This window comes from Bombina bombina, chromosome 10, assembly GCF_027579735.1.
Source record: "Bombina bombina isolate aBomBom1 chromosome 10, aBomBom1.pri, whole genome shotgun sequence".
In the NCBI taxonomy this organism is placed as follows: domain Eukaryota; kingdom Metazoa; phylum Chordata; class Amphibia; order Anura; family Bombinatoridae; genus Bombina; species Bombina bombina.
In genome coordinates, this window is record NC_069508.1 from 147,992,741 (window position 1) to 148,008,752 (window position 16,012).

At 36.9% G+C, this 16,012-nt stretch overlaps 1 protein-coding gene across 1 annotated transcript in view; it reads left to right on the plus strand.

Moving 5' to 3' along the window:
- The first annotated feature begins 3,032 nt into the window (after positions 1–3,032).
- WLS (Wnt ligand secretion mediator) overlaps positions 3,033–16,012 on the plus strand; it is a 102,298-nt gene continuing 89,318 nt past the window's right edge. Inside the window, exon 1 of the mRNA XM_053693372.1 lies at positions 3,033–3,568. Coding sequence (XP_053549347.1) covers positions 3,463–3,568 — 106 coding nt within the window. The 5' untranslated portion in view covers positions 3,033–3,462. The remainder of the gene's footprint in view (positions 3,569–16,012) is intronic.

Consider the following 16,012-nt stretch of genomic DNA (forward strand, 5'->3'; position numbering starts at 1 on the left):
ATTCAGAACTCTGGACAGCACTTTTTTATTGGTGGATGAGTTTATCCACCAATCAGCAAGAACAACCCAGGTTGATCACCATAAAATGGGCCGGCATCTAAACTTACTTTCTTGCATTTCAAATAAAGATACCAAGAGAATGAAGAAAATTTGATAACAGGAGTAAATTAGAAAGTTGCTTAAAATGTAATGCTCTATCTGAATCATGAAAGAAAAAAATTGGGTACAGTGTCCCTTTAAGTTGTCTCATTTATTATAAACACTTCCTTGCTTGCGGTGGTAGTACAGTGAGTTTAGGTTACAATGACATAGGTGCATGCTACAGCTGAATCATGAAAGAAAAATGTTGGGTTTCATATCCCTTTAAAGGGATAGAAATTCAAAATTGAAATCTGCATGGGTGCATCTCATTTTTAAATATGCGTAGTTTTGCAATATACTTCCATTGGCAAAAATGTTTCTAGTAAAAGTTATTGCTGTTTATCAGTGGCATATGCATATATGCTATGAGGGCCGGTGCACCAGTATTCCAACACTAGACCTTCTCAGAGAGTCAGCAGTGGCTGATATGACACAAATTAAAGGGACACTGAACCCAATTTCTTTCTTTCGTGATTCAGATAGAGCAGGCAGTTTTAAGCAACTTTCTAATTTACTCCTATTATCAATTTTTCTTTGTTCTCATGCTATCTTTATTTGAAAAAGAAGGCATCTAAGCTAAGGAGCCAGACAATTTTTGGTACAGACCCTGGACAGCACTTGTTTATTGGTGGGTGAATTTATCCACCAATCAGCAAGAACAACCCAGGTTGTTCACCAAAAATGGCATCTAAACTTTCATTCTTGCTTTTCAAATAAAGATACCAAGAGAATGAAGAAAATTTGATAATAAGAGTAAATTAGAAAGTTGCTTAAAATTGCATGCTCTATCTGAATCATGAAAGAAAAAAATTTGGGTTCAGTGTTCCTTTAACTCTTCACAGACACAACACACAACCCCACCAGCTCTGTGAGCTTCAATAGCAGGTTTAGCAGTTGGATATTCCTGACATGTATGTAGTTTATATAGTCCAGAGTTAGGGTAATATTAATATATATTTATTGTATATATGCATTAATATTAGCTCAGCCAATTTTCACATTTTCTTTTCTTTTTTTTTATTACAGTGAGCATTGGAGCACCCAAGTAGCACACGCATTCGGTCAATAGGTTGCAATAACTAAATAATTAATCTAAAACTCCATACAATGCATGAAGAGCAGGAATAAAACTGAAATAGTGTTGATATTGTTCAGCAAAGTGTTAATTTACATGGCAAATATTTGAGATATATTGTTTTTAAACATAACCATAGGTCTAGCAAGCTGTTGTGCTTTCAGTACTTCAGTTAAAGATACAGAAGGGATAGTATGGGCTCAAGTTAAAATAAATATAAAAAAGTATTTTGTACAAGTATATTCCAAACCTCTACAATGGCCTTAAAAGGATAAAAAAGTGTAAAAAGAAAATGCTCTCATAAGTTAAAGTGGGTATTTTATTATTGCACTATTGCTTGCATTTAACTATGTGTTTATTGTAGAGCCATATGTGTATATCCATCAATCAGCAGCTAGCTCACAGTAGTGCATTGCTGCTCAGCCTACCTATAATACCAAGAGAACAGTCAATTTGACAACAGAAGTAAATTGAAAAGTCTCTTAAAGGGACATTCCAGTCAAAATTTAAATGCTCATAGATGAATTACATCTTTGAATAGAAACATGTTTGTTTTGTATACTGTACATGCATTGGCAACAATGCTTCTAGTAAACGTTATCACTACTTTTAGTGTTAGCATTTTTCTCTGCACGTGCATGTGAAGCATATCTAGATATTCCCAGTACACCAGCATTTTAAATACTGCAGCTGCTCAGAGCATCAGTGGGGCTTGTATTATGTCAGCAATTAACAAATTGAGTCATTACCAGATGCTACAAACACCTTAGGCTCTCTGCGCAAGTGCTGGGTATAAAATGCTGGTGCACGGTGCATACTTAAATACACGTTTGAAACAGCTATAACTTTTATTAGAAGCACTTTTGCTAATACATGTATATTACAAAAATGTTTCTTTTCAAAACTTAAATGCGTCCATGGGGATTCCAATTTTGGCTCAACTGTCCCTTTAAAAATACCAGCTCTTTCTGAGCCATTAAAGTACCATACAGTAGAATTGCATAAATAAGAGACAACTCAATAGAACGTTGTCTGATTTTTAACCTTTTGCCGCCGTTATGCCGTTGTATTCTGTCACAACAGTGCTGGGCTTTAAAGCCGTTATGACAGAATACAACGTCCTAGCCAACAGCTGTCCTGAAGCCTACTGCGCTTGCATGATTTGATTGCGGTCTGGAGGGCGTTCCTAGCGTCATAGGGACGCCCCCCAGACCCGATCCCATAATTGAAATCTCGCGATCGTTTCCACAATCGCGTGATTTCAATTTGTCTACATCGGAACAGTTGTTCCGATGTAGACACTTTAACCCAGTCACGAAAGGGTTAAAATAGCAGTAGATTTTTTAGGACAAATTTCAACATTTGCTTCCATTTGCTGGCCCCCTGTATCATGTGACAGCCATCAGCCAATCACAGGCTTATTTACGTATACACTTTCAAATTCTCAGTGGTAGCTGTCGCCTTCTAAATTGTGCATATAAAAAGATTGCGCACAATTTAATAATGGGAGTCTCACTGCATGACCTATCTGAATCATGAAAGTTTATTTATTTTTTTACTTTAGTGTTTCTTTAGAGTTTAATTTTGACTTGAATGCCCCTTTAATTAAAAATGGGAGAGTCAACATATAGATCAGTTTCATGTGCAAGCCATTGCCAAATACAGATCAACAGTAGGAAGGTTTACACCAGGTCACCATAAACTCACATTCCAGCAGTTCTCATTGGTGCTAGGGGCAGGTCTAATCTTGTATTTTAAAACACATGGACCTACCCAGACTAAATCAGGATGGCTGATTCATTTAATTTTGTGATCTTTGTAGAGAAGGGACCAACATTGTGATCCTCTTGTAACATTTAACATTACAGAGAGCAACAGAATTACTAGGTGAATTGATCATAAATAAAACGCAGCCATTTATAATGCTGGTGCTGCTATTTTATTTAAATGGAGTTCAGTGAGACTGCAGCTCTAGTCCTGAGAGGGGAGGTGCATTGTGTGTTAACTTTGCTGAGCACGTCACGTGACCTTAGAGGCTGCTTCTGCTACAGCTTCTCCTTTAAATCTGAAGGCAGCAGTGTTCTCTGTAATTTCAGTGCAAGACAGGAGGAGAGAGAGCTCCACACACGGGGAAAAGAGACAGAAAAAAAGGATTTATTTAACCAAGTCTTGTTCTGACCAGAGGAATTTGATCTTTTTTTATATATACAATTACACTGAGCTTGCAACAAACTCCAGAATAAATCATGGCTGGGGCAATTATTGAAAACATGAGCACCAAAAAGCTGTGCATAGTTGGGATTATTTTGCTTATTTTCCAAGTGCTGTCTTTTCTTGTTGGAGGTTTGATCGGTAAGTGAAAACTTTTTGTTTGTCTTCCCCTACTTGTTACACTATCACTGGCTCCTGTGATCTAATGAGCCAGCAGCTATTGTCCTGCTTCTAGCCGATCACCATGGGGTTGGGATGGATAACTCCTTAATCTGTTTGTCTAACATGGGAAAAGTTTGATCATATTCGATGTATTGACCTAGGTCACAATATACTTAGCTCCTTGGCAGCTAGATGGTTAAAATCGTATATTAGGAGCAGTTTTACTACTAGATTTAGCTTGTTGCTACAAGTTCTGTCTGTGGGATCCCAGGGGAAGTGATCATACAAGGAAACTTTATGTGCAGCTATTGTGCTTCTGCTCTGATCAGCCTTTGTTATACAGAAGTTACAGCCAGTGTTGCTATTTACCCACTTTAGTAAAAGTATTCAGCCTTTTTCTAGATGTGAAGTAGTTTATATATTCACCTTTTTGTTAAATCTAAATCTGTGAGTCATTTCCTTTAGTTTATATTAAGGATCACACGTGATTTACTAGAATATTTATAGATATAAATAAAACTTTTTTTTTTTTAAATTGGAGTGGGGGATGGGTTCTAGTCCAACTTGCAAAATGTTTATTTTTTTTTATAGTAGGTTTATAGAACCCAAATAAGTGTGCTCTTTATTTAATGCAAATAATTAGCTGTATAAATCAACTTTTGCAGTCTCTCTGCCATATTTAGATCACCAGATCATTTCTGCTACACAGAGCTCCTCCATATTGAATGCAGTGATTTTAGAGTGATGTGCACAGTTTACCTTTTACATGGAAGTTTTTTTTCTGGGCTGTTTCCTTTTCATCTCTTTGTCACTTTAGAAGGAGGTACAGAAGAACAGGAAAAGCTCAATCCAGACAGATTTTAGAGCATTGGAACTTTATTTCCAAACACCCTGTTCTGTTGTAGGTTGAAACGTTCCCTGATCATCTTAAAAATATTGATCCCACACATTATATAGGATGGTGTCATCAGTGTGTTAAGGTTTTCCTTGTAATAAAAAAAATGTATACAGGAAGCACATTTTTCCATTGCCGTCAGATTTAATAATAATAAATACTTTATACTCTATTGCAGGTTTTTAGTTTTTGTTTCTTATGTTTTTCACAATAGTCACAGAATTCTATATTGTTGTTTACATGTGCATAGTGAATTCTATAAATAATTTACCCCAATATATTTGTTACTTTGTTTAGATCCTTTTAAAGGAAACTAATATATTGCTTTTTCAGATGCATGGATATTTTATTTTAGTGAATATTTTAAGAATGCTGTTGCTCACTTAAACAGAACATCTTAGTGCACTGGGTACTGCATTTTTAAGAACATGAATATGTATGTGTGTGTGTGATATATATACAGTATGTATGTGTGTATGTGTATATATATATATATATATATATATATATATATATATATATATATAGTTTGAGATATATATTTAAATATACAATAATGTGTGTGTGTGTATACATATACAAGTAAGCTATTTTTTTTTTCAATTTAATAGGAGCAAGTTATGTATAGTAAATTGCATAACTTTTATATTTGCAATTAGTGTTTAATATTTTTATTTGATATCTTTTTGATAGTTACTATTTGCCAGCAAATAGAACAGCTGTGTCCAATTTAAGTTTTAGGGGGATACAATGTGGTTTTTATTTTTATCTGACCCCAATTCTTTAGTTTAATGTTATTTGATTTTGACTCTATACCATCCTACACTGTTTATGTATCAGCACTTTGTAGATTGTATCTTATCATTTGCAACATATTATTTATGTGCTTACCTATGAGAATTATCTATGCAACTGTCAAGTGATGTTGTGGAAGTGCTTGCTCATCTTTGTCTGTTCATTCCTGTCCAGGTTATTATTTATATTTCATAGTCTCTGTATATACAGTTTCTGCTATTTGTCATAGCCTGATAAAAATTCAAATTGAAAGTATTATGTAAATATGTGTGTATGTAATTGTTGTATGCATTGCATAATTTGGATGCTAGCTGTTGATTGGTGGAGGCACATATGCCTATTGTGATTGGCTCACCAGATGTGTTCTGCAAGCTTCCAGTAAGCAATAGTCTAACAATAAAATGTTCTAACACATAAATTAGTTTTCTTCTTGCATTTTCATGTCCCTTTAAGGAAAATAAAACAAAAAATGAAGGGACTTGTAAGATCGTATTACAAAATGTCTCTCTAATTTTATTTCTTACCTTCCTTCCCCTGGGGTTTGTATTATTATTTATTTATTTTTTATATATATATATATATATATATATATATATATATATTCATGACAGTGCTAGCACACATGAACAGGATCTTCGCATCATTCTCTGTACCTTTCAGAAATTCTTGTATTTTCACTGCAGAATAGAATGGCCTCTATAAATCAAGCACTATAGTACTGGCCATATGAATATTGTGTTCCTCCCATTAATATTTATCTGGAATGAACACTCAGATATATTTGTTTTAGATTTTAGGGTGTAGCATGTTTTGATATTGTGGAAATCAAAATGACTGAAGCTATTATTTTAGTACTTATGTGTACCTAACATTTTTTTGATACCTTCAGTCCTATTTATTTAAATTGACAATTATGTAGTAAAGAAATTAATAACTGATACTACTGTATTTAATTCCCATGCATAACCGATACTGCTGTGTTCATGTTCCCTGGCTGAAAGGAATAGGTTGCATTTCTACCTTGATGAGCAGAGTCAGACCTGGCAAGAACAAGATAATTCAGTTTAAGAGCTTTTTTTTTTTTTTTTTTACTAAACACTTTTGAAATTCACTTTTATAGATTGAATGAATAAAATATGTGAGTGTAATTCTTCTTCACTTGAGCAGGGGTGGACTGAGACAAACCAGGGCCTCTGGCAAAAATCAAGGAAGGGACCTCCCAACCTGTCTCTGATGCCCCTCCCTAAACTCAGTGCCTGACTGCTTTGCCCCCACTAGGGTCCCCAACCTCCAGAGACTGGGCCCCCAATTTTAAGGGCCAGGGCCCTCGCAGCCACAGACCCTTCCCCCAGGTCCAGACCTCACACTACAGGGCCCCCACTCCAGGGACAGGGCATCCGTTCTGCCCACCTTTAACTGCTTAGTTACTGCTAGCGTAGCTATCAGCACTGTACTAGCTCCTGATTATCTACCACCCGCCCCAGCTCACAACCGCTAGCGCAGCTGCCCCATGCCGCCTGCTCCCTTCCAGTCACATCCGCTAAAGTAGCTCAACAGTCACTGCTGTGCTAGCTCATTTAACAAACTGTAACTGTGATCATAAGCAGCACACCAGGAATGCCCCTTTTGGTGCTGGGCCCTTGGTCCAGGTCCTATTGCCCGACTGCTCAGCTCACCCCCTCCTAGGGAGATTGTAATAACAGATTATATCTAATGTATTGCTACTGTAAGGGCGCTAATAGAAACATTGCTGGTTCATTTCTGGTTGAATTTGTTTCCATCTGATCCCAAGGAATATTATTTATGTGAAACGGCTCCATGTAACTTGAATAATTCCTTTAAATAGCTGCATTAAAAGAAATGATCTAATTCGTTAGTATGCCAGGGACACTAGTGTTAAAAGTCGAATGCTCCATTTGTTTAACCCCAACAAATGGGCTGATCACATAGCTAAAGCTTCATTTGAACCAACACATTTCAGCTTCTGAGCAGGACACAGCTGATGAACCAATTAGTGAGCAGCATACGCATGTAGCTACCAATCACAGGTGCCCCCTGCACAGGAGCATTAGCTTTATTATCGTAGTCATCCATTAGATAAACTATTTTTTTTCTTTCTCCCTAGGATATTAATTTTGTAAAATGGAAATGTACAGTTGTTCTGTAACTTCCTCCACCCTAGGGTTGCCACCTGGACAGTCTGGGTTTCTATTTGTGTCCAGGTTTGTAGCTGAGTCAGGCCCAAACATGCAAATGTCCGGGTTTGGTGGGGAAACCACAGCCAAAAAGGTGACATTGTGCATTTGCAACATAATGCACATGCCTACAGTTATTTCTCTTTTGCATATTTGTGTCTTTGTGTGGGAGTGTGCCTGAGTGCCTCTGTATCTCCGCTTAGGTGAGATATTCTAAAATGATCCTTTAGCACTGCTATAATCCCTAGTGACATTTTTAAAAGGCAGATTTTGCTTTACTTCTTCAAGGGGAGTTCCCTGCATTTCTGTATGTGAAGGTGAGTTAAGCCCTGTGCAATATAGCATTGCTTTCATGAGAGTTCTGCTGCATTTACACTTTGTGCTTTGTATTTTATTTCACTTTGCACTTCAGATGAACTTTTATTACATTTAAACTTTGCACTTTGTTTTGTATTTTATTTTGTATACAGGATTGTAAAGAAAGGACCCAATCTGAAATGTACAGTAATATTATAATATACAAAGCACAAAGTGTAACAATATCATGCAGTGCTATATTGTACTGGGCTTGTCACATACAAAATGAAAGAGATCTCGCAGTGCTGGAGAGTTCCGACTTTTTTCCTTTTGAATATTCAGTGAGGTCAGCCCCTGGGAAGTTTGAACTTCAATTCCTCTCCAAGCTGCAGAATCCTTTTGATAATAGGGCCTATGATCCCTGGGCTGGTGAGATTCTATAAGAATGCCAGTCCTTCTATTTCCATAGTGGAATTTTATAAAGCCACTTTTTACCCTGAAAAGGGTGTCTCACTAAGGGGCGTATACTGCATTTTCGTATGGGAAGGAGATGAATACATTACCAAAGTGCACAATAAAGTTTGTAATTTTAAAGATCTTACCAAACTAATAATTCACAAAAAAATATGCAGGGAAAAATTGTATTAAAGGACCAGTCAACACAGTAGATTTGCATAATCAACAAATGCAAGATAACAAGACAATGCAGTAGCACTTTGTCTGAACTTCAAATGAGTAGTCAAATTTTTTTTTCTGATAATTTTAAAAGTTATGTCTTTTTCCACTCCCCCTGTACCATGTGACAGCCATCAGGCAATTACAAATGCATACACGTACCATGTGACAGCCATCAGCCATTCACAAATGCATACACACTTATTCTTGCACATGCTCAGTAGGAGCTGGTGACTCAAAAAGTTTAAATATAAAAAGACTGTGCACATTTAGTTAATGGAAGTAAATTGGAAAGTTGTTTAAAATTGCATGCTCTATCTGAATAATGAAAGTTTAATTTTGATTGAGTGTCCCTTTAAGGTGCATCAAAATCCGTAATGAAATATTTCACCAAAAATCGTATTTTTTTAAAAACTGAAAATTTGTAGGCAAATTACACAGGAATAAATCGTATTAACTATAAAAGGCAAAACATTTCTAGTTAAAAGTAAAAAATACAAAGCGTAATTCTTGTTTTTTCGTAGAAGGGGCTGAACATGGGCCTATATGAAATTTTCTCTCAAATCCCAGTATATTTCTATAAACAATTCTCAGTTTTTTCTCGCCAGTTAAAAAGTGGCGAGTTTTCACCAAAATACTCAAAACACAAATTACTCTGGAAAAAACCCACACACGTATGCATACGAAAATTTAAGGTACAGTGCACTGAAAATAGCGTAATCTGATTTGTATAATGCATCATATTAATGTTTTAAAAAACCCTGGTTTCCCCCTCTGTACTTTGCCCTCCAATACGAACTTTTACCTATTATAGAGCTCTATTTGGATGGGACCGTCCCTTTTATTATAGAACTCCATTACGGCTGCCCCTGCAAGTGTTTGAGTGGAAAACCGCGTTGCATATTTTTTAGGATCGAGGCCTATGTGTGAAATAGTGAGTCTATTTGTGTGTGAGAGCGTTAGTATCTTTGGGGCCTATGTATCAAAGATCTTGCGGACCTGATCCGATAGTGCGGATCAGGTCCGCAAGACCTTGCTGAATGCGGAGAGCAATACGCTCTCTGTATTCAGCATTGCACCAGCAGCTAACAAGAGCTGCTGGTGCAACACCGCCCCCTGCAGATTCGCGGCCAATGGGCCGCTAGCAGGGAGGTGTCAATCAACCCGATCATACTCGATCGGGTTGAATTGTGGCGATTCCTGTCCGCCTGCTCAGAGCAGGCGGACAGGGTTATGGAGCAGCGTTCTTTAGACCGCTGCTTTATAATTGCTGTTTCTGGCGATTCTGAAGACTCGCCAGAAACACGAGCCCACAAGCTCCATACGGAGCCTGATAGATGGGCCTCGTTGTGTGTGTGTGTGAGAGAGAGCGTTAGTGTCTTTGTGTGTGAGAGACAACGTGAGAGAGAATGAGTGTGTGAGAAAGTGTTTGTGAGAGTGTGAATATCTATGTGCGAGTTTGTGTTTATGTGCTATTATACATAGTGTGTACTGCAAAAAGATAAAAGATTTGCTGCGCTATAAACGCCACAAGAGTGTTCGGGTTTGTCCTGAACTAAAGGTGGCAACCCTACTCCACGCCTACCCCCCCAAAAAAGGCATTGAACACATTGTTTGCCAGGGACACACATTTAGAGTATTTTTTTTCTTGTATAAAAATGTTCCTTTAATAAGTGTTAGGGGATTTTTGTAAGGAAATGGCATAAGATTACGGTTCTGTGGCACATTATTTGGCTGAATTCCTCATTTTTAAATGTCACTAGGCTTAGGTATTTTAGTCTCTTATCTTAGGGAGTGGAACCCTGTACAACTGGAATGCACTTTTTGAATTCAAGTCACACAGCAAGAACTCAGAAGAGAAAACGCCAGTTCAACAAGCGATTTTTTTTATTTATTATCATAAGAAACACCGTCTATTTGTATGAACAAGTCTACAGATCTCAGGGTTGTGGATCCAGTAGTAAATTATTGTGTTTTTGTTTGCCGTCTTCTGTGTGAAGAAATGTAATAAAGCAAATATTTTATTCCACAAATGGAGGTTGGGATTGAAAATGATCAATATACACTATGTAATAAAAATAGTCAGTTTTTCATATCATTTCTGTGAAAGAATATCAGTGAGATGTGTGGGCTCTGGGCCATACTTTGGAACTTTCGGATCGAATTCAGTTATGGCATTGGCATCACTCAAAGGGCCCTGAGTCCTGAAACAGGTGCATGGTAATTTTAACTCATTGGACCAAAAGGCAAAAAATGTTTAAAAGAGGCATGAAATTATACTTTTGTGGTTCAGATAGAGCATGCAATTTTAAGAGAATTTTCAATTTACTTTGTTCTTTTAGTATTGTTTAGTTAAAAAGCATACCTAGATAGGCCCAGGGGCTGTAATGCACTGCTGGGTTCTAGCAGGTGATTGGTGGCTACGCACATCACATGTGCCTCTTGTTACTGGATCACCAGATGTGTTTAGCTAGCTCCCAGTAATGGAGCTGACTTTAATTATGTGTGTTTGCAGGGGTTAAACACATGGTTAGATTCAAGCAATAATAAAATGCTCTAACATATTAGAGCAGGGCTCAACAAACCCAGGAGCCTGGGAGCCACTGGCTCCTATCATTTTACTCCTGGTTCCTAACTTTTTGGGTTATTCTCCATATACAAATCCAACTGTCTGGCTCCCAAATATTCTTACTGGCTCCTAATTTGTAAACCGATTTGTCAAGCACTGCATTGGAGACATTTATTTTTGCACTTTTTTTGTCTCTTTAGTTCACACTATACTTTCTTCCCATGGGGCGAAGGCTACTGACCCTATAGGAAGACTCTGAAGAGAATCTAGATGCCTACAACTGATCTAATCTATCCGTTCTAATTTATTCAGGGTATTTCAACATTATATGAAATGTTATTATACGTAGATATGTGTAGAATAATTCACAATGTTTGGAGACAATAAAATTATAGGAGCCATGGCTATAAAAAAAAAATGAAAATCACTATAATTTACTAGTCAGACAAAATGAGTTACTAATCCTGATAGAGAATATTCTAGATCTATCCAGTCACGTTGAAAATAAATAAAAATGCACGATTTCTTACTATATAATGGAAAATCAACATTGTCCGTTATTCTGATCCAGCACAGCAATGTTAATTTAATTCTGTCACATTTTGTTTTATGTGGCCCCTAAAAGTGGATTTATTTACACTAGTTAGAGCCCAGAGCATTTTCATGGTATCCACCTCATGTTAAAATATGAATTGCTGAAGTTTGAGAATTTAAAGTGCTAAATTAGAGGTTAAAGAGATGGTAAATCCTAGCGTTTCAGAAATGCTAGGATTTACCATCACTAAAAAATGTCACTTTCTTTCATCAGTTAAAAAACAAACAGACAGATGTAAAGGTACCTTTATTTCTCTGCAGCTTCACTACTTGGCTAAGCAGCTCTGATGACCCACGGCACTGCTCATTTTTTCAGTGAGGGGACGTTTCCAACTCTTAGCCAATAGCCATGCGTGCCTTTTGGCATTATGATGTAGCAGTGCTGTGGGCTGCCAGATTTTTTTTGCTGCAAAAGCTCTCTACAGAAGGCAGCAATTGTATGGTGGTGTTTCCTAGCAACACTTCAAAGGAAAATCTGAGCCTTTGGCTTCCTGTAGAGACCATAGCCCCCCCCCCCTCCCTTGTTGGGTTGTGACAGGAAGTAATGGACCCTTCACTAATGAAATTATACAAAAATAAAAAAAGGTAAAATCCCTTTTAAAATGGTGAGCAATACATATTGCTATGATTTCTATTAAAGGGACAGTCTACACCAGAATTGTTATTGTTTTAAAAGATAGATAATCCCTTTATTACCCATTCCCTAGTTTTGCATAACCAACAGTTATATTAAAGTGAATGTAAAGTCATCCTCTGTTCTAAACACCTGTGTAACATATGTCAATAAAAAACTATAGTTTCATTCATGAAATTCTACCTTTTTCAATCGTTAGCTTTATTTTCATAATTTTAGCCTTGTTTTCGCTGAAATCAACCTCCTCCCGGCATTCGCGCTCCGTTCCTCAATTTTTTGATTGACGCCTTGATAGCCAATAACGTCTCTAACCACAGGGGGACCCACCCCATTACAATGACGTAATACGTCTTCATTGCGCATGCGTTCGTTTGCGGTGTAGAGCTAATTTAATATAAGCTCGTGCACATTTCGCGCATGCGCATTATACCGAAACACGGCATCGCAATAATTAAAAAATTAAGAAATTACTAGATAATAGGTTAGACTTCGCTCCTGTCCTTCACCACTCGCAACAATAGTTTTCATTGAATGGAGTTAGACTCATTCAATGAATACTATGTTGATGAAAACCGGAAACAGGAGTAACGCATGCGCAATTGAAAGAATACACGGGAGCGCGCAGTTCCGATACGTAAACAGCGGGTGGGGCCGCTGTTTACGTAAGATGGGGGAGAATAAGCAAACTGAGAGTGGGAGGAGCGGGTAAGTGAATGACCGATAATACTAATATAAAATAACATTGCAATAATACATTTTATTAAAAAAGGATTGTGGCGGTATGCTTTAGCGTATGATTCTCTACAACTATATATAATACAATATTGAAAAATTTACATTCACTTTAATATAATTTTTACCTCTGTGATTGCCTTGTATCTAAGCCTCTGCATACTGCCCCCTTATTTCAGTTCTCTTGACAGACTAGCATTTTAGCCAATCAATGCTCACTCCTAGGTAACTCCACGGGTGTTAGCACAATGTTATCTGGCACACATGAACTGATGCATTCTAGTTGTGAAAAAATGTCAAAATGCATTCAGATAAGTGGAGGCCTTCATGTGCTAAGAAATTTGCATATGAGCCTCCTAGGTTGAGCTTTCAACTAAGAATGCCAAGAGAACAAAGCAACATTTATGATAAAAGTACATTGGAAAGTTGTTTAAAATTACATGCCCTATATGAGTCATGAAAATGTATTTTTGACTAGACTGTCCCTTTAAGTATAATCAACAGTTTAGTGCTTGTTTATTACAACAATGAAGCAGCCATACACTTTTGACCATCCCATAGATTAAGATTATATATATATACCAATCACATCCAACATTTCAGCCCACATCTGAGAAAGGCCCAGGTGTGGGCTGAAACGTCGGATGTAACTCACTACAATAAAAATTGTGTTGGATTATGATAAAGCTGAGTCTTCATGATTGCAATGATATATATTTATACTCTTTGTGTGTGCATACATTATATAATAACACAAAAGTTTGTAGGTGCAGCTGGTGCTGGCCAGTAGGGGGGCACTCACAAGGGTCTTTGGACTCTAATCCAGGGCGCCTGTGGCTCCCTGGTGCCTGGATTTGTCAAGCCCTGTCCTAATAAGTCTCTCATCCAATTCCAATTCTTTTTTTTGGATTCTTTAAAGTGATGTTAAACTTGTAAAGACGTGTTTGTCCCAACCTGAAGAGTAAATCAATATTAGTATAAAAGTGTTTTGTTTTTTTTGTTATGTTTTCTAACTTGCCTCTAATTGTTATTTTTAAAGATATATATTTTGCTAGTAGTGGATTTTATTTGATGGCAGATAACCATAGGCCCAATCACGCTCTTCTGCCGGCCCCACCTCACGCTATCTTTTTTGTTTAGTTTTTTGGGACCGTTTTAAAATAACCAATCAGAAGCGTAGCCAAATGACTCAGAATCTCCAATGTGTATTAGCGTCGATTTTGGTAGTTGTGTATAGCGCATCTAATAATACGTGAAGAAAAGGTGGGACTGTGCTCTACACGTTGAGAGTGACATGTGGGACTGCTCTAAACATCACTATAATGCTGAATACAGCCGTTGTGGGGGCTGAAGGAGGGTCATGGTACTTTTATTAAAATAATAATAATGCAGTTTAGGCTATTATGATATTTAACGTTGGCCATTTTGAATTACCATAGAGTTGACCATCACTTTAAAGGGACAGTGTAGTCCAAAACAAACTTTCATTATTCAGATAGGGCATGTCATTTTAAGCAATTTTCAAATTTACATCTATCACCAATTTTGATTTGTTCCCTTGGTATTCTTAGTTGAAAGCTAAACCTAGGAGGTTCATATGCTAATTTCGAATCCATTGAAGGCCGCCTCTCATCTCAGGGCATTTTGACAGTTTTTCACCACTAGATGGTGTTAGTTCATGAGTTTCATATAGATAACACTATGCTCACACGCGTGGAGTTCCTAGGAACCAGCACTGATTGGCTAAAATGCAAGTCTCTAAAAAGCACGGAGTTAAGGGGGCAGTCTGCAGAGTCTTAGATACAAGGTAATCACAGAGGTAAAAAGTGTATTAATATAACAGTGTTGGTTATGCAAAATAAAGGTATTGGGTAATAAAGGGATTATCTATCTTTTGAAACAATAAATATTCTGGTGTATAGTGTCCCTTTTAAAGGACCATTTAAATTGGAATTTCAACACAGCATAAAATGTTTCTCTTAATAAAACACCCCCTATATTAACACACTCTGTCTAACAAGATTCTGTAATTGGTTGTGTTATCTAGTTAATATATTCGTCCTCATATTTGAGCTAATTGATTAATAAAATAGGATATATTAATAATGGCACTTTGTATATAGTTCTGAAGTTTAGATAGTTAGATACAAATCTCTCAGCACAGATTCAGCAGATGTGCTCAGTTATCAGGCAAGTGCGTCTATGTAGCAATAAAAAGTTAAAGCGCTTCTAAAATCAACACTGTGTGTTCTCCCATGTGGAATTCAGAGTAGTAAAAAATATATATATTTTTTTAAATAAACAAACTGATGGAATAGTACAATTGCTAATGAGCAAATTATTCTAGGGTTGTAATGATCGAAAATAGTTAGTGATGACTACTTTTAATAGCCATTATTTATTATCTGTCAGTAAGTCAGGGAAGCTCACATACAAATTGCAGTTAAAAAAAAAACTATGGACTGCTTGTTCGTTATCTTGACATACCACGTATATCTACTCATTTTGTTTGATTCATCAAGTTTTCCATGACATGACTACTCCAAAATTGTTATTGTTTAAAGGGACTGTACAGTATGTACCAATTTTCATATAACTGCATGTAATAGACACTACTATAAAGACGAATATGCACAGATACTGATCTAAAAATCCAGTATAAAACCTTTTACAAACTTACTTAGAAGCTCCCAGTTTTAGCATTGTTGATGAGTTAGTCTGGGACACCCACTGAAAGAGGCTGGGTAAACAAAAAGAACAGACCCCCCCCCCCCCTTCCCTGCATATGAAAAGACAGAGAACATAAACAGGAGCCTGTAATCGTGTGTATACATCTGGCACTGTGGGGCTTGGTTAGAAGTCTGAAAATCAGCACAATGTTATTAAAAAAATAAGCAAAACTAAACATTATTACGAAAACGCTCCCAGATGGGCTATATAAATGCATCATCTACAAAACATTTATGCACATAAAAATCTAGTGTACAATGTCCCTTTAAGATAGATAACACCTTTACTACCCATTCCCCAGCTTTGT